This window comes from Adiantum capillus-veneris, chromosome 12 (genome assembly GCF_014529385.1).
Source record: "Adiantum capillus-veneris isolate H3 chromosome 12, ASM1452938v2, whole genome shotgun sequence".
NCBI classification, from domain to species: Eukaryota; Viridiplantae; Streptophyta; class Polypodiopsida; order Polypodiales; family Pteridaceae; genus Adiantum; species Adiantum capillus-veneris.
The window spans coordinates 132,932,336-132,951,878 of NC_140942.1; the positions used below are offsets into that span (position 1 = coordinate 132,932,336).

Below are 19,543 nucleotides of genomic sequence, written 5' to 3' on the forward strand. Positions count from 1 at the left end.
CTATTTTAGCCATTTTTTACTTATTATTTTTAAGTGAATTTTGTTGGGAAGTAGGTAGGGCAAATTCAGTAGCTAAGTATATACGCAAACCTAGTGCTAGCACTTTTTGGCAGAAGATGTAGCAGGGACACCCTTGTTCAACAGGCACCTCCTCAACAAGATTCCCTCCAGTAGACCCTAGCATTTTGCAACAAGCAAGGCCTAGCGTTTTTGCATGACACACCAGCCCTGGCGTTTTGCATTGCAGATCAGCCCCGGCACTAGCAGCAGAACAACAGATCAGCCCTAGCGTTAACAGATTTCCCACAGCAGATAGAATTCAGCCCTAGCGTGTTTGGTTTGCAGATCAGCCTCGTCGTTTTGTAGTTCCATCGCTGCAGAAGCACCAGTAGCACCAGCGTTTTCAGTTTTCAGCAATTAGAACCCGCAGTAGAAGTCCCAAACCTCGCAGATCTCACCTCCCCGTAGCAGTTCCCCGCCGCACGGTCAGATCCAGAGCAGTTTGCAGATTCAGCCGGGAAAACGCAGATTTCGGCATCTGCGTTTTGAGCGCGTCGTTGTTGCATCATTGTCGTCATCGACATAGAGTCAGAATTCAACAGATAAAGATTTGCAGATTTCAGCCCTCAGCATTTTCAGATTTCAGCCGTCTCGTCGTCGTCCTCATCGTCGTCGACGTTGGCGGCAAGTCCAAAGCATTGTAGAGATTTGTGCAATCAATAGTAGACCACTCTCGCCATAGAGAGTGGGGCCTTCGGAGGAGGGTTTTTGACAACATTCTGGTGTCGTATTCTTCTCTCTCTATCTCTCAGTCTCATGCACCTTCATTCACAGTGTTCACCACTTGTTTGTGTCCATTGCACTCTCTTACTATAGGAACGGCAGGCTCTCCCTTCCGTAAGTAAAAAGGAACCTTGAGCACAGTTTGGAGCACTCATCCTGAGCAAAGTTCAACATTCACTTCCGCTGCACCTTACATGCAATGCTTTCTTGTCCCTGTTCTTGCCAAATGATTGCTCTTGTTGTGTTCATATCAGCAGTGTACAGGAGTAATAGCAGTTGTGTGCACCAAGGGTCGATCCATCGAGGGAAATCTCTGTAGCCGGTTGGGGTGAATGTCGACCCCTCGGGCCTCTGTATCACTATTATCTTGCCAGTGGAGGATAGCTCAAACTGTAGTGCAGGGCGTGTGAGAGTGGACCAACCAGGTGCCCCCCAATTGTACAGTCTTGCTGTGGAAAGCGCTGGCATCAGCTGAAGGACCCGAAGCCAAACCTTCTGTGCCATAGGGTAGTCCCATAGACAGTGACGTTGACTCTCCAAAGGATGGTCACAAGCTGCGCATGCTGGCGAAAGGCCACTATGTTCTAGCCAGCTTCCCACTGCTGTAGCTCTATGTGCAACTAGCCATTGGAGCAAAGTGACTTGCCGTGGTTGTCTGGTGTCCCACAACCTTGCCCAGAAGGCTGATAAGAACTCTGCTGTGAGACCCTCCTCCTGCCAATGAGATGCTGCAAAAGGACGAGCCTCTCTCCCTGCTGCCAATATGTGACATCCCAGTTGAACAATGTACCGAAAGAAAGGGACCCCTGTATGGTTGACCGAAGAGCTAGGGTCCCTCCAAAACCACTCTCCAGGATCCCACTACACTCGTGCCAGTGGACAGCTCTCCCAAGCCCAAAGCTTCCAATGGCCTGACTCAAGAGTTGCTAGGTTAGGATTGATGACACAAGTCCTCCCACAAATGCCCACTACGCGATCCTTTGAAAATAACACTCTGCAACCTGTGGAGCCTCTACCGAGACTGTGTAATCGAGTAGAGTTTCTGAGCAAGCTCGAACTGCGATGAGGACCTCTAGCACGTGAAGGCCACATCCATCTGGGAGCTGTTGTCTCTAGAGGTCTGAGCCACTCAGCTGGTACTGCCTCTGTGATGTCCTGACAGATGCTCTGCACCCCTCTCATGCCCTGCAGCTGGATGCTCTGTAACTCTCTGACAAACCTGAGAACTGCAGCCAGTCACCTAGAGTGCGTGCGGGACCCTCTACCATGGGACCCCAAGAAACATGAGGCCTACTACCAACCAAGTGGCCTCTGTGAGTACTGACGATGAGGTTCCAAACAAGGGGTTGTCTCAAGCGCTGCTCCGTGCAAGTGGGCTGGTGCTGCTCCAGGGCCCTTCGCAGCCGCTCCCAAGAGCGAGGCTCACAACAAAATGATCCTCCAGTCTCTTGCTCAGATCGACTCTGCGCATCTCTGTGAAGATCCATCTGATGTAAGGTCTATAGGAGCCTTTTGCGCACTCGAGCTCTAAGCATCTAAAGCAAAACTCCTTCCAGGGCTTATTTTCCCTATTTTAGCCATTTTTCAATTAATATTTATAAGTGACTTCTGTTGGGAACTAGGTAGGGCAAATTCAGTAGCCAAGTATATAAGCAAACCTAGTGCTAGCACTTTTTGGCAGAAGAGGCAGTAGGAACACCCTTGTTCAACAGGCACCGTCTCAACAAGATTCCCTCCAGCAGACCCTAACGTTTTGCAACAAGCAAGGCCTAGCATTTTTACATGACAGACCAGCCTTGGCGTTTTGCATTGCAGATCAGCCCCGGCAATAGCAGAACAACAGATCAGCCCTTAGCAGATTTCCCACAAAGTAGCCACTGGAACAAAGTGACTTGCCGCGGTTGTCTGGTGTCCCACAACCTCGCCCTGAAGGCTGATAAGAACTCTGCTGTGAGACCCTCCTCCTGTCAATGAGTTTCTGCAACAGGACGAGCCTCTCTCTGTGATGGGAGTATGTGACGTCCCATTTTTTTTTTTTCGGAGAAAAAGATTTTTCTATTATTTAATGAAACTGCCCATAGGGCTACAACCACCTCTTCAAGAGAGGGCTACAACAACCATGATGGGGAGACTCTCCCAATGAAAAAAACAGCATATGTACAATGAGGCTAAATCAACAAATAAGGGGAGGGAAAAGCCACACAGGTGGACGGTATTGCCATGTGAGTACACCCTGGACCATGGTGGAGAAAGGCCCAAGACGCCAGAGTCGAAGGAAAGCCTCTCTGCGCTCCCGCATGCAGTCGGAGCTACCGTGGAGTCTCCCGAGCTGTGCTCTGAGAGTGTGGATCAGTTCTAGCCAAAGATCGCGAACAGTCTCTGCTGGTGGTACAGGGCGGGCCTCAAAGATGCGGAAGCAGCACGCCCGCCAGATGAACCAGAGTGTCAGGCCACTGATGAGCTCCCAACACTCCTCTCTTTCATTGCACCACTCCTGTTGAGTAAGCTCTGTGGCAAGCTGGAGTGTAGGTCGCCCCCCCTGCATCACTATCATCCTGCTGGTGGAAGATAGCTCAAACTGAAGTGCTGGGCCCGTGAGAGTGGACCAAGCAGCTGCCCCCCAAGTGTATTGCCGAGTCGTGGAAGAGCAGGCATCAGCCAAAGAACAGGAAGCCACACTTGCTTTGCCAAGGGACAGTCCCCAAGACAGTGACGCTGACTCTCCACAAGATGGTCACAAGCTGCACATGCGGCCGAGAGACCACTATGTACAAGCCAACTTCCAACTACTGTAGCTCTGTGTGCGACAAGCCACTGGAACAAAGTGACGCGCCTGGTTGTCTGGAGTCCCACAACCTCTCCCAAAAAGCTGCCAAGAACTCAGCTGTGAGACCCTCCTCCTGCCAATGAGGTGCTACAGCAGGGCGAGCCTCTCTCTGTGCTGCCAGTATGTGACGTCCCAATCGAATAGTGTACTGAAAGAAAGGGACACCTGGGTGGTCTGGAGAAGAGAAAGGGTCCCTCCAAAGCCACTCTCCAGCTTCCAAGCCCACAGTCTCCAATGTCCAGTCTCAAGAGCTGCTGGGTCAGGATCGATCACACAAGTCCTCCCACAGATGCCCACCACTCGGATCCTCTGAAAACAACACTTTGCCACCTGTGGGGCCTCTACTGCAACTCGCTGTAAGCGTCCCTCACCCTGTAACTCGAAAAATAGGGAGGGTACAGTCTCTGAGCAAGCCCGAACTGAGATGAGAACCTCCAGTCGCGTTAAGGCTCCCATCCATCTGGGCGTTGCTGGCTCCAGAGGTGTGAGCCACTCAGCTGGTACTGCCTCTGAGATGTCTTGGCACATGCTCTGCACCCCTCTCATGCCCTGTATAGCTGAAAGCCTTGCAGCTCCTCTGACAAGCCTGAAAACTGTAACCAGTCATCGAAAGAGTGTGCTGGACCTGCTGCCATGGGGCCCAAGGAAACATGAGGCCGACTACCAACCAAGTGGCCTCTCTGAGTGCTAACCATGAGGTTCCAAACAAGGGGCTGTCTCAGGCGCTCCTCCGTGCAAGTAGGCTGACGTTGCTCCGGGCCTCGCCGCAAATGCTCCCAAGATCAAAGCAAACTCACAGCGAAGCGGTCCTCCAGTCTCTTGCTCAAGCCAACTCTGCGCATCTCGGTGAAGATCCATCCGGTCGAAGGCTGCCAGGGGCCTCCAGCCTGAGGCACCCTAGCACGAAGCCGCTGTAGCAAGAACTCCTTCCAGGGCTCCACAACTGGATGAAGTCCTCTGACGATGAATTTCCCAAGAAGGGCTCTGCTCTGCTGTGCTGGGTCTATGATTCCAAGCCCTCCCTGAGAACAAGGAAGCGTAAACACTTGCCAAGCCACTTTGGCCCGGGCTATCTGAGTGTCACGCCCTAACCAAAAAGAAGTTCTTGATCAGCCTCTCTACCTGGCTGATACAAGAACTCGAGATTGATCAGCCTCTCTACCTGGCTGATACAAGAACTCAAGAAGATCCAACAAGAAGTGATGTACCACATAGTAGCCAACAACGCTTGGTTGGCCACTACAACTTTGCCTGCCAGAGAAAGTCGTGCGGAGCTCCAATGCAACAACTTCCTCCTGATCGACAGGAGGAGGGGAGCAATCTGCTGCTCAGGAGACAAGTTCAAACCAACCTTGACAGCCTAAGTATTGAACTGCAGTCCCTAGGGGAATCTACCTGAAACCCTCACCTGGCATCCAATTGGGTATAGGAGCACTACCAACCAAGAAAGCCACTGTCTTTCTCCAGTTGATCAGTGCGCCAGATGCACAACAGAAGGTCTCCAGAGCCTGCTTAAACCTTTGAAGGTTGGCCTCTTGGCCATCCAAGTACAATGCTGAGTCGTCCGCAAACTCAGCGTCCAGTAGCTCCTCCCCTTGAAGAGGAAGGGCTAAGCCATGTAAACCAACCTGCTGTGACACCAAAAACCTGCTCATCGCCTCAGCATAGAACAGAAAGAGGAAGGGGCCAAGAGGGCAGCCCTGTCTGACCGAACGTGTGAGCATGAAACGATCACCTCTACCTCCTGACAAAAGTACCTGATTGCGTGCCCGTTTGCACAAAGCTGACACCCCTTTGATCCAAGCATCTGAAAAGCCCATCCTGCGTAGAGTGCCCTGTAGAAAGTCCCAGTCAACTCTGTCGTAGGCCTTCTCAAAATCGAGAAGAAGAATCACCAGATCCTCACCACGGAGCCGCGTTAGGGCAGAAGCCTCCCAAAAAGTAAATATGTTGTCAAGGATACTACGCTCCTTGACAAAACCTGTCTGAGTCCCATGTATAAGGCTCTCTAGAAGTGGCTGAATCCTCTAACTCAGAGCCTTGGGAAGAATTTTGTAGGTTGAGTTGAGGATGGTGATGGGGCTCCGCTGTCGAATCTCATCTAAGGAGCCACGCTCCTTGGGAATGAGGTAGATCAGGCCCTCACTCATGCTGTCAGGCATCTCTCCTGTGTGCAAGATATACTGAAAAACACTACAGAGATCTGGGCCAAGCAAGTCCCAGTACTCCAAGAAAAGATTGGGAGTCAAGCCATCCTCACCTGGACAGCTACCACGGGGGAGTGCACTAAGAGCCGTGTGCAACTCCTGAAGCTTAAGTGGTAGCTCAAGCCTCTGATGCATCTCCTCAGTCACAAGATAAGGCATCTGTGCCCACACCTGCTCTCTGCATGCATCTTGACGCTCTGACTGGGGCTCTGCAGACAGTAACTTACGGTAAAAGTCAGTAGCAACTGCACGCATGTCCTCTGGCTCAGAAGCAACTGACCCGTCGGACCTCCTCAACTAACCGACCTTGGCATGCGTATGCCGAGGTCCCACTGCCTCAAAGAAAGCACTAGTCACTCTGTCACCCACCTGCGTCCACTGAGATGCCTGTCGATGGAAAGCAAACTCATGGCACCGCTCCTCTGTGCTAACAAGCTCCTGGTGAGCCTGCTGTAATTGCTCCTCCAGCCAAGGATTGTCTGGATGCTGCTCCTGCATCCTCTGCAAGGAAGCAACGCCTCGTCGGAGACGTTGCTCCTCCTCTCTCGCTAAAGCTATGCGAACCAAAGACTCCTGGAGAAAGAAACGACTAAGCTGAGCTAGTCTTGAGGCCATTATGTTAGCAGGAGAATCCTGCATGTCTAGGCTCTCTGTCCAAAGAGCCTCCACACGCTCTCTGAGTGTAGAGTCCAGCAAGACCCTCTCAGGGATGCGAAGCATCGTGCTCCCCCTCCTTTGCCAATCTGCCACTGTGAGGATCACTGGTGCATGGTCCGAGAAGGAAGTCCCTGCCAGAATGCCAACTGTTCCACCCAAGTCACAGAAGTGGTCACTAGTGTAGAAGCGATCTATCCGCAATAGATTCACTCCTCCCACTCTATGGTCCGAACGGGAGAAGGCGAGGCTGTCTGGGGGCCTCACAAAGGTAGAGTGCTGCCACACATCCAAAACCCTCAAGAGTCATACAAAACCTCTCCCAAGCTACTAGCTCAACTCCATGCCCAGTAGCATGGCTACCACCAATCCTGTCAGAGGGGTCCTCCAACATGTTGAAGTCACCCCCTATGCACTACTGCTCTGCCTGTGGCAGAGACCTCAACAATCTGACCAAAACTTTGCTCGTGCACTCGCCACATTGGGCGCATAGATGTTCAGGAACCCCACAAGGCAACCTTGAACCTACATAGTGATCCACTGAGCCCTGCCTGGCACAATAATCCCTCTGCTCACAATGACTTGTTGCAAAGAATCCGCAATAGTCATGCATATCCCACCCTGGATGTCTCCAAGTCCAAAAGCAGCTGACCAAAAAGTATCACATCGTCCGCGCAAGAGCTGACCACATCGTCTAATGTGGCTCTCACACAAATGATGCTCCTGTAGCATAAGAAGGTCAATCTCTCCTCCCACAAGGCATTGTTGAAGCTCCTGACGCAGTTGGCCCCTCTGACGCTGAAACTGGGGCCCACCTAATCCCTGCACGTTCCATGAGACGATCCTCATGGGGAGTGAGAGAGAATAGATGCTGCTGCAATAGCTAAATGTGCTATCTTCGAGGCTGGCTTGGATGGGGAGTAATCTGTATCCGAACGTCCTCTAGATAGGCGTGACTGCAAAGAGTGCCTGGCCCAAGCCCAAGTAGACCGAGCCGTGCGTAAAGCAACCTCCTCTATCTAGGAGTCCTCATGAATGTGTACATAGCATGGCGGGCACTGCGTATCAGCAAAGAAATGAACCACAATGTGTCTACATCCTGTTGCATCTGGGGGGGAACTCGGGGGAAGGGGGGCTGTCGAGGGTGAAGCTGAGGTGGAGGTTGGAGCAGGGACCTCGTCCTGCTCAAGGGGACCGAATCGGTTCTCCGTGGGAACCCACTGTTGCTGGGCAGGCGCCTGAGGACCACGCTGAGTGCCAGGCTGTTGCTGTGGCCCCTGCCGTTGTCGACCACGAACCTGCTGCCATCCCCCCTCCGTTGGAGCCCCAGGCTCGGAGGGTGGCTCTGCCTGTGTGCTCTGTGTCTCTGCCTGTGGCTGCTGGCCAGCCGCTGAAGGCTGGGGTTGGGCCTGTGGTGTAGGTCGGGGCCTCGTTTGTGGACGGGCCTTCGCAAGATGGCCCATCTTTCAACAAATGAAGCACTGATTCGGGAGGCCCGAATACTCCACGCTCTGTCTAAACCAACTCTCACTCACCCGAGAAAGTAGGATGACCTTTGGGAGAATGTGAGTGTCCCTAACCAGAACTCGAACTGAGGGAATGCCGGCCGCCTTGGCAGCTACTGAGGCTGCCGTGCGAGGTGTCTCCAGGACAGTCCCAATCGTTGAGCCTATCCTGGACAGAAGTGGTAGGTACTCCCTCCGCAAACCAGGGAAGCAGACGGAGATGGGAATGTATGCCTCCTCTACCAGAACATCTGAAGCAAGGCCAAAACCATGTCTCCACTGCCGAAAGTGGGCTCGAACTGCTCGTATGGTCAAGGGGCTCATGGCGACGACCTTGGACGCCATCTCGGAGGTCTCAAACACTCTGGTAGTAGCCTCGTCCGAGGATCTGAACGTCCAAGATCTTGTCCACCTCTGCGAGAAGGTGGGCCTGGAGAAGATCACGCAGCTCTCCTCTATTGGGTACGGTGCCGAGAATCTTGCAGACGACGGAGGTCGCGTGGAGGCGCTCCACCTCTGCTGCGAGGCTCGCTTGGTCTGTCAGTGAAAGAGCAAGTCGGATGGTGGGCTCTGCAGGGTCATGCGAGGGGGCTTCTGAGGAGTCCCTCGGGGGGGGGGGAGCATGAGCTTCCATTTGTGTCTGCTCCTGTGTAGGAAAAGGGGGGGGGGGGGGGGGGGGGACGTGAAGACAAACACCTGAGAGCTCGGCAAGTGAAGTCCCAACGAGAACTCCATTGCAGGGCTGAAAAAGCGAGGCCTTCGGGAGGAGGGGGGGGACGTGAAGACAAACACCTGAGAGCTCGGCGAGTGAAGTCCCAACGAGAACTCCATTGCAGGGCTGAAAAAGCGAGGCCTTCGGGAGGAGGGGGGGGGGGGGGGGGGGGCTAAAGGTGCGCAAATGTGGAGGGCAAGTGGAGGTGGTGGTCACTGTGTGCGGGGGCAGTGGGCAGCGAATGTGTGTGCGGGTTGCGAACGAGCAGTGGGGGGTGTGAGAGCAGCGCGAGATTGGGACAGCGCGCAGGCAGGGGCAGGCGGGGGGAGAGGATAACGATGGCGGCGGCGGGGGGGGGGAGGAAGGAGCAGGCGAGGGGGGGGAGCATGCGGGAGCAGCAGCGAGCTTGTTTTTGGAGATGGGCACTGATGATGTTAGTGTGACGTCCCAGTCTAATAGTGTACCAAAAGAAAGGGACCCCTGTATGGTTGACTGAAGAGCTAGGGTCCCTCCAAAACCACTCTCCAGGATCCCACTACACTCGTGCCAGTGGACAACCCTCCCAAGCCCAAAGCCTCCAATGGCCTGACTCAAGAGCTGCTAGGTTAGGATTGATGACACAAGTTCTCCCGCAGATGCCCACTACGCAGATCCTCTCAAAACAACACGCTGCAACCTGTGGAGCCTCTACCGAGGCTCTGTAATCGACCCTCGCCTTGAATCTTGAAGAACATGGAGGGTACAGTCTCTGAGGAAGCTCGAACTGCGATGAGTTCCTCCAGTCGCGTGAAGGCCCCATCCGTCTGGGAGCTGCTGTCTCTAGAGTTCTGAGCCACTCAGCTGGTACTGCCTCTGTGATGTCTCTGCACCCCTCTCATGCCCTGCACTTGGATGCTCTGTAACTCCTCTGACAAACCTGAGAACTGCAGCCAGTCACCTAGAGTGCGCGCTGGACCCTCTGCCATGGGACCCCAAGAAACACGAGGCCTACTACCAACCAAGTGGCCTCTTTGAGTGTTGACGATGAGGTTCCAAACAAGGGGTTGTCTCAAGCGCTCCTCCGTGCAAGTGGGCTGGTGCTGCTCCAGAGCCCTCCGCAGCTGCTCCCAAGAGCGAAGCAGGCTTACAGCAAAACGATCCTCCGGTCTCTTGCTCAGATCGACTCTGCGCATCTCTGTGAAGATCCATCTGATGGAAGGTCTCCAGGAGCCTTTTGCCCGAGGCACTCGAGCTCTAAGCCTCTAAAGCAAAGACTCCTTCCAAGGCTTATTTTCCCTATTTTAGCCATTTTTCACTTATTATTTTTAAGTGACTTTTGTTGGGAACTAGGTAGGGCAATTCAGTAGCCAAGTATATAAGCAAACCTAGTGCTAGCACTTTCTGGCAGAAGAGGCAGCATGAACACCCTTGTTCAACAGGCACCTTCTCAGCAAAATTCCCTCCAGCAGACCCTAGCGTTTTTGCATAACACACCAGCCCTGGCGTTTTGCATTGCATATCAGCCCCGGCACTAGCAGAACAGAAGATCAGCCCTAGCGTTAGCAGATTTCCCACAGCAGACAGAATTCAGCCCTAGCATTTTTGGTTTGCAGATCAACCTCGGCGTTTTGCACTTCCATCGCGACAGAATCAGCAGTAGCACCAGCGTTTTCAGTTTTCAGCAGTTAGAACCCGCAGTAGAAGTGCCAAACCTCGCAGATCTCACCTTCCCGCAGCAGTTCCTCACCGCACAGGTTAGATCCAGCGCAGTTTGCAGATTCAGCCCGGAAAATGCAGATTTCAGCATCTGCATTTTCAGCGCGTCGTCGTTGCATCGTCGTCATCCCCATCCTCATCGACATAGAGTCGGAGTTTAACAGATAAAGATTTGCAGATTTCAGCCCTTAGCATTTTCAGATTTCAGCCGTCTCGTCGTCGTCAACATCGTTGGCAGCTCCAAAGCATTGTAGAGATTTGTGCAATCAATAGTAGACGGCTCTCGCCATAGAGAGTGGGTCCTTCGGAGGAGGGTTTTTGACAACTTTTTGGTGTCGTATTCTTCTCTCTCTATCTCTCAGTCTCATGCACCTTCATTCACTGTGTTCACCACTTTGTTTGTGTCCATTGCACTCTCTCACTAAAGGAACGGAAGGCCCTCCCTTCTGTAAGTAAAAAGGAACCTTGAGCACATTTCGGAGCACTCATCTTGAGCAAAGTTCAACATTCACTTCCGCTGCACCTTACATGCAGTGCCTTATTGTCCATGTTCTTGCCAAACGATTGCTCTTGTTGTGTCCATATGAGCAGTGTACAGGAGCTATAACAGCTGTGTGCACTAAGCGTCGATCCATCGAGGGTAAGCTCTGTAGCCGGCTGGAGTGAAGGTCGATCCCTCGGGCCTCTGTATCACTATGCGAGTGGAGGATAGCTCAAACTGTAATGCAGGGTACGTGAGAGTGGACCAAGCAACTGCCCCCCAAGTGTACTGTCGTGCTGTGGAAAGCGTTGGCATCAGCCAAAGGACCCGAAGCCAAACCTTCTGTGCCATAGGGCAGTCCCATAGACAGTGACGCGGACTCTCTAAAGGATGGTCACAAGCTGCGCACGCTGACGAAAGGCCACTATGTACTAGCCAGCTCCCCACTGTTGTAGCTCTATGTGCAACTAGCCACTGGAACAAAGTGACTTGCCGCGATTGTCTAGTGTCCCACAACCTCGCCGAGAAGGTTGATAAGAACTCTACTGTGAGACCCTCCTCCTGCTAATGAGGTGCTGCAACAAGACGAGCCTCTCTCCGTGCTGCCAGTTATGTGATGTCCCAGTTGAACAGTGTATCGAAAGAAGGGGACCCCTGTATGGTTGATTGAGGAGCTAGGGTCCCTCCAAAACCACTCTCCAGGATCCCACTGTACTCGTGCCAGTGGACAGCTCTCCCAAGCCCAAAGCCTCCAATGGCCTTACTCAAGAGCTGCTAGGTTAGGATTGATGACGCAAGTCCTCCCGTAGATGCCCACTACGCGGATCCTTTGAAAAAAACACGTTGCAACCTGTGGAGCCTCTACCGAGACTGTGTAATCGACCCTCGTCCTGAATCTCGAAGAACATGGAGGGTACAGTCTCTGAGCAAGCTCGAACTGCGATGAGGACCTCCAGTCGCGTGCAGGTCCCATCCATCTGGGAGCTGCTATCTCTAGAGGTCTGAGCCACTTAGCTGGTACTGCCTCTGTGATGTCCTGATAGATGCTGTGCACCCCTCTCATGCCCTGCAGTTGGATGCTCTGTAACTTCTCTGACAAACCTGAGAATTGTAGCCAGCCATCTAGAGTGCGTGCTGGAACTCTCTGCCATGGGACCCCAAGATACACGACGCCTACTATCAACCAAGTGGCCTCTCTGAGTGCTGACGATGAGGTTCCAAACAAGGGGTTGTCTCAAGCACTCCTCCGTGCAAGTGGGCCGGTGCTTCTCCAGGGCCCTCCGCAGCCGCTCCCAAGAGCGAAGCAGCTCACAGCAAAATGATCCTCCCGTCTCTTGCTCAGATCGACTCTGCGCATCTCTGTGAAGATCCATCTGATAGAAGGTCTCCAGGAGCCTTTTGCCCGAGGCACTTGAGCTCTAAGCCTCTAAAGCAAAAACTCCTTCCTGGGCTTATTTTCCCTATTTTAGCCATTTTCACTTATTATTTTTAAGTGACTTTTGTTGGAAACTAGGTAGGGCAAATTTAGTAGCCAAGTATATAAGCAAACCTAGTGCTAGCACTCTCTGGCATAAGAGGTAGCAGGAATACCCTTGTTCAACAGACACCTTCTCAGCAAGATTCCCTCCAGCAGACCCTAGCGTTTTGCAACAAGCAAGGCCTAGTGTTTTTGCATGACGGACTAGCTTTGGCGTTTTGCATTGCAGATCAGCCCCGACCGTTGGCGAACAATAGATCAGCCCTAGCGTTAGCAGATTTCCCATAGCAGACAGAATTCAGCCCTAGCGTTTTTGGTTTGTAGATCAGCCTCAGCGTTTTGCAGTTCCATCGCGAGAGAATCAGCAGTAGCGCTAGCGTTTTCAGTTTTTAGCAGTAAGAACCCGCAGTAGAAGTCCCAAACCTCGCAGATCTCACCTTCCCGCAGTAGTTGCTCGCCGCACGGTCAGATCAAGCGCAGTTTGCAGATTCAGCCCGGAAAACGCAGATTTCAGCATTTGCGTGTCAAGCCACTGAAGAACGGAGCCACTGTTCAGATCTCGACTGAGGGGCTTAAACCCTAAGTAAAGAGGGAGAAGCAGCAGAAGATGAAGCAAGACCATCACACACACACACACACAAAAGATACGTAGCTAGCTGATGACATGGCATATCTGTATGGACAACCCCGATTTTGCGCTGACTGTTGACGTGGAAGACTGTACGGAATCCCGCGTTTCATGCGACTGTTGACGTGGTAGACTGTATGGATTTTGGTGAATTGCATTGACATGTTGACTTGGCAGCCTGTACGGATTTCTGTGATTTGCGCTGCTGACGTGGCAGTCGTACGGATTTTCGTGATTTACGTAGGCAGCTTTTGGGCATTGCTTTTGGACCAAATGCTTTTGAGTTTGAAGGTTTTCATGTAAATTTCTTTTGGGCCTAGGGCCTACGAGGCCATGGGCTCATTCTCTGGCATGCTTCTTGGAGAAGGTGCAAAGTCTCGAGTACTGGCTTGTACTGCGTTGATGGAATATAAAAAAATATTGAAAGGGGCGCTAAGGTTTGGGGCCAATACTCTCTGGGTGGAATTCCGCCACTTTGTGTCGCGTCTCTCTCTCTCTCTCTCTCTCTCTCTCTCTCTCTCTCTCTCTCTCAGTTCAGTTGTTATTGAAGTGCTCAAAGTTTGTTCAGTCTGTTCTTTTCTATTGGCACGTGATGCCCGTCTTGGGACAGAAGGTCCTACCCCATGGGTCGGCTGTTGGGTAGGAACGCGAGAAGATGAGGAAGCCGGGGGGTAGTGGGGGATGAGTGGGGGGCGGGGAGCGGTTGAAGGAGGGGGGAGGCAGAGAGGAGGAAGGAGGCGAGGGGGGAGGGATGGAGGAGAACTCGGGGGAGGAGGGGCTGTTGAAGGTGAGGTTGAGGTGGAGGGTGGATGTCACGTGCGCAGTTCACTTGCGCCACGTGTACATGCTTCTGCCATAGTCTTGGGACAGAAGGTCCTACCCCATGGGTCGGCTATTGGGTAGGAACGCGAGAAGATGAGGAAGCCGGGGGGTAGTGGGGGATGAGTGGGGGGCGGGGAGCGGTTGAAGGAGGGGGGAGGCAGAGAGGAGGAAGGATGCGAGGGGGGAGGGATGGAGGAGAACTCGGGGGGAGGAGGGGCTGTTGAAGGTGAGGTTGAGGTGGAGGGTGGATGTCACGTGCGCAGCTCACTTGCACCACGTGTACATGCTTCTGCCATAGTCTAGCATGAGTCTTAGCTTAGGACTGAGCCTGGCACCTTTGTGAGCCTCTAGCAGGACGTGCATGTCCAGGCTAGTCACACTTGCATACCCTCTCTTGCATGGTACAATCATTTCAGCATGAGCATTTTCTACGGCGTGAACCACCTCTTATAAGTCATTTTATTGAAAGTGACTTTTGGAATTCTTTTTGTAAGTTTGTTGGAAAAGTAGGTGGGGCAAATTGCTAAAGATCTATAAAAAAAACCCATTGGGCACTCAGTAGAAGTAGAGGAAGCAGGGACACAAGGAGGCAGGCACCCAACAAGCATGCAGCACCTGAGCAAGAGCCCTAGTGAAGTGAAGTGAAGTGTCCCTTGTGTTTGTGTGCGGAGTACTAGGTCCGAGCAAATCCCTATTCTCTTCGACTGCACCTGATATTGGCGTGCTTCAGCTTCGCGAACTCAAGGGAAGAACCTAAAGAAGAATCCAAGAAGAACCAAGAACCATCAAGAACCAAGAACCTCAAGAACCAAGAACCACCAAGAATCCAAGGAACCTCTCTCAGTTTTTTTCCCCCCGAAGAATCTTTGAGTCCCGACCATGGACTCACAAGATCCCATCTTCATTGCCATGAAGATCGACATTGGATACACGACAACCAAGATCTTGAGTACCAAGGTCTCCTAACTTTGTATGCGGATATGGAAGGAGTTGGAGACAGGATCCCTAACCTCTTCTGCATTCGCATTCGCATGTAGCGCGCATCCATTTCCCTCGTCATTGAACCTTTGGAAAGGACTCCGGAACCAAACCATCAGCACCGGTAATTTTTTCACCACAGTCAGTGTTCGGGGAACAGCTCTTGCTACAGTAGGTAGAGTCAACACTATCTGGTATAGAGCCCAGGCTGATATTTGGCAATCGTAGTAAGGCTGGACAGTGACTCTTACACGGTGTTTGCATCGCCTGCAGCACCCACAGCACCCGCAGTACCATAAGTCCCTGGTTTCAAAGGAATTTTCATCAGTGATGCATCCATAGCATTAGAAGCATTCATTAGTTAGCATCAGAAGTACAGATAGAAGTTCGAAAGCTGTGCCTCACTTTTAGCAGGGGGGATGTCACGTGCGCACTTCACTTGCGCCACGTGGACATGCTTCTGCCATAGTCTAGCATGAGTCTTAGCTTAGGACTGAGCCTGACACCTTTGTGAGCCTCTAGGAGGATGTGCATGTCCAGGCTAGTCACGCTTGCATACCCTCTCTTGCATAGTACAATCATTTCAGCAAGAGAATTTTCTACCGTGTGAACCACCTCTTTTATTGAAAGTGACTTTTGGAATTCTTTTTGTAAGTTTGTTGGAAAAGTAGGTAGGGAAATTGCTAAAGATCTATAAAAGAAACCCATTGGGCACTCAGTAGAAGCAGAAGAAGCAGGGACACAAGGAGGCAGGCACCCGGCAGGCAGGCAGCACCTTAGCAGGAGCCCTAGCGTTTTCTCAAGAAGAAGAAGACACAGATCAGCCTGGCGTTTTCAGATTTCAGCAGACAGCCCAGCGTTTTCAGTTTTCAACCTTGACGCCGTCGTCGTTGACACCATTGTCGTCGTGGCCATCGTCATTGTCGTCGAAGTCCCTATCTTGATGACGACACCATCGCCATTGTCATCGTAGATCCCTATCTTGACGATGACACCTTCGTCATCGTCATCGTAGTCCCGGACTTGACGACGACACCATTGTCGTCATCATCACAGTCACCATCATCTTCGTCGTCGTCGACATAGACCAACAGTACCGGTCCTCGACATCATCGTCTTCGACATATACCCCGTCGTTGACATCACCGTCTTTGACACAGAACTGTCGTCGACTTCATCGTCTTCGACACAGTACCGTCGTCGACTTCGTCGTCGTCGACTTCATCGTCATCGACAAAGACCCTTAGTACCTGGTCGTTGACTTCATCGTCTTCGACATAGACCTCGTCGTCGACCTCCCATCGAAGACATAGAACCCGCAGTAATGGTCGTCGACATCATCGTCTTTGACATAGTCCCCTTCAGTACCTCAGTACCTAGCATCAGTAGCATCAATACACATTAGCATCAGCATCTCAACATTTAGTCTTGTAGCAGCATTGTGCAAGAATAATGAAAGTACTTTCTCTGGCAACAGAGCAAGGGGGCCCTTGAGGGTTGGGACTTGACATCCCTATGTCGTCTCTTTTCTCTCTCTTGTCTCTCCCTTTCTTTCAGTTCAGTTCAGTTCTTCCAAATGAAGTAAAGTGTCCCTTGTGTTTGTGTGCGGAGTACTAGGTCGGAGCAAATCCTTATTCTCTTCCGCTACACCTGACAGTGGAGCTGGGATCTCGTCCTGCTGAAGAGGGTCGAAACGGTTCCCTGTGGGAAACCATTGCTGCTGGCCTGGAGCTTGGCGACCACCCGGAGGGCCAGGCTTAAATGGTGACCTGTCGACGTCGACCTGCTGCCAACCCTCCTCTCTCTGAGCCCCAGGCTTGGAGGGTGAGTCTGCCTGAGCACCCTATGACTCTGTTTGCTGCTGATGGCCAGCCCTAGGAGGCTGGGGTTGATCTTGAGGTGAAGGTCGGGGCCTCCTCCGTGGATAGGCCTTCGCAAGATGGCCCATTGGTCGACAAATGAAACAGTGATTTGGAAGGCCTGAATTCTCCACGCTCTGGCGGAACCAACCACCACTCACCCGAGGTAATAGAATGACCTTCGGGAGGGTGTGGGTGTCCCGAACTAGAACACGTACTATGGGAATGCCAGCTGCCTTGGCAACTACAAAGGCTGCCGTGCGAGGTATCTCCTAGACGGTCCCGATCTCTGAGCCAATCCTGGATAGGAGTGGAAGGTACTCTCTCCTCAAGCCGTGGAAGTACACCGAAATGGGAAGGTCTGCCTCCTCGACAAGAACATCGGTAGCTGGGTCGAAACCGTGGCGCCACTGTCGAAAATGAGCTTGAACTGCCCGGATGGCCTGGGGGCTCATCGCAATGACCTTGGACGCCATCTCGGGAGTCTCAAACTCTATCTGGTAGTAGCCACGTTCGAGAAGCTGAACAGCGAGGATCTTGCCCACCTTTGCGAGAAGGCGGACTTGGAGGAGATCACGCACCTCCCCTCTGCTGGGTTTGGTGCTGAGACTGTAACAGAGGTGGCTTGAAGGTGTGCCACCTCTGCCTCTAAGCTCGCTTGCTCTGTCGGCGAAAGAGCAAGTCGGATGGTGGGTTCTGCAGGGTCGGGTGAGGGGGCTTCAGTGGAGTCCCTCTGTGGTGGAGCAGAATCTTCCGTTTGTGTTTGTTCCTACGAAGGCGAGCGAAAGGGAGTCGAGGGCATCGATGAGAGTGAAGTGGCAGTGCGAGTCGATGCCGCTGGGAAGCAACACCGAGCACGAGGAGGGAGTGGGGGAATGGAGGGCAGGCTGCGGGCAGTGCAAGGAGGGAGTGTGTGTGGGGCGGGCGGGCAGCACAGGGCAGCGCGCAGGCTTGGCGGGCAGCTAAGGGCACCGTGCGAGGGGGGGACGGGGGGGGGGGGGGGGGGGGGGGGGGGGGGGGGGGGATGGGGTGGGCTGGCAGGGTCAGGGCAGCGCGAGGGGGAGCAGGGAGGAAGGCAGCGATGGCGTGCACGATAGATTGCAGCAGCAGCAGCAGCAGCGAGCATTGTCTTAAAAACTCTATGGATACTTATTTTATTTTATTTTATTACTTTAGTGTCACAAATTGAGAATACATTCTATTAGAAATTTTATGTATACAGAAACAGCCAAATTATTGCACTTATTAATATTGGTGTGTTTCTAACTGAGTGTGTGTTTGAGGCATCTTTCTCAGCTCCATTGGGTTATAATCCACACGATATTTAATGCAATACCTTGCTTAAATTTTAGCCTTATCGCACCATGTAGGGCTCAGATTGAAGTGCCGGTACCACTTTCTTTGGCATGGGATCTTTGGACTGATCGGGAACGAGTCAATAGATGGATGCCTTGGATTCATTCTATCAAGGCAAGACTTTTCTTGATTGCTTGTGGTTAAAAAGGCGGAGGAGTTACAAATCTGAGGATTTTTTTCTGGAAATCAATGATGAAGGTTTTGTTTGAAAATTAATGACACAGGTTCTGAAGGATAGGCCTGAGTTCTCTGAATGGTGTTTGAAGTACAATGCATTTGGTCAAGACTTTGAGTTCACGTGGACTGCAAAAAACTTGCAGGTAATTCTGGCCGACTATTGTTGATTGGTAATTGCATGACATCGTATTTTGTGGGAAATAATTGTAAATTTGTCGATGATCTTTAAGTCATAGATGGTTGATGAGAACTCCTTACACCTGTTGTATCCATGCAGCCAATTCGTTATCAAAAAATCCACTGGCGTTCAGTTGATGGTCTTCCTAACAGGTGAGCTTTAACAATTTACTAGAGACTCCAATCAGCTTTTTTAGTGGGATAGCTTACACGTGTAGTACAAGGTGAATGTGTAGGCATTTACTACGATCTTTATGCTCAAACTAACATATATATATTAAATGGCACGAAAAGTTGGCTCCATGCTCAGAAGTTTGCATGGCGAATGTTATCACATTTGGAGTGTGGTAGAAATTCAGCTCATTGTTTATATGTGTATTGGGCTAGCCTAAGGCTAGGGTCTCCCACCAACTTATGGGACCCCGTCCGATGGGGCCCAAGTGACCTAAAGGCATTAAAATAAAGCACCGAGAGCGGAGAACTGATGATGTGGCAACTTGTACGGAATTCCCAGATTTTGCGCTGACATGATGACGTGGCAGCTGTACAAATTTTCGCAATTCGCATTGACATGATGACAGGGCAGGTATAGGGATTTCAGTGATTTACGCTGGGCAACTTTGGGCGGTAGCTTTTGGGGCTAGATGCTTTTGAGTTTGAAAGAGGAAGAAGGTTGAGGATCTGATGGCTTTGGAATCAATGGAATCAATGGCTGTCCTGGGAGGTGGTATAGGTGCTCTGCATAGTCGTGCCATATGCGAGGGTCCTCCAAGGAGTTGGTGGGACCTGGCTCTTTCAATCCTCCATGCTGTGGTGCAGTTTGTGCTCATGAGGAGGTGGTATAGCTCAAGCTCCTGTGCCTCCTTGAAGGCCCGCTGTTTATGGCGTGTGATGGCCTTCATCTGTCGTTTGACCTTGCTCTCAGTGATCTCCTCCAATGCTCGCTGGGCCTGTAGATGCCTGTATAGATCTGTGCACACTGCTCTCCTCATCATACCATGGGTTCTAGGGCATCGTCCTAGGTAGTGGGGGATGACCTTGTGAGTGGTGTGTGGGAAGCAACTGAGGGATGAAGTGTGTAGGACAGGCTAGCGAGGGTGGCTAGTGGTATGTCTAGGTCAAGAGTGTACCCTCATACACGTGGGATGAATAAACTCTAGCTAACTCATGTTTGAAATGTATGGTGGTATGTGGTGTGTATGTAG

General features: G+C 51.9%; 1 protein-coding gene across 1 annotated transcript in view; it reads left to right on the forward strand.

The window, feature by feature from the left end:
• LOC147446529 (uncharacterized) overlaps positions 1-19,543 on the forward strand; it is a 63,372-nt gene that overhangs the window by 23,971 nt on the left and 19,858 nt on the right. Inside the window, exons 2-4 of the mRNA XM_086526249.1 lie at positions 17,999-18,098; positions 18,209-18,304; positions 18,439-18,491. Coding sequence (XP_086382375.1) covers positions 17,999-18,098; positions 18,209-18,304; positions 18,439-18,491 — 249 coding nt within the window. The remainder of the gene's footprint in view (positions 1-17,998; positions 18,099-18,208; positions 18,305-18,438; positions 18,492-19,543) is intronic.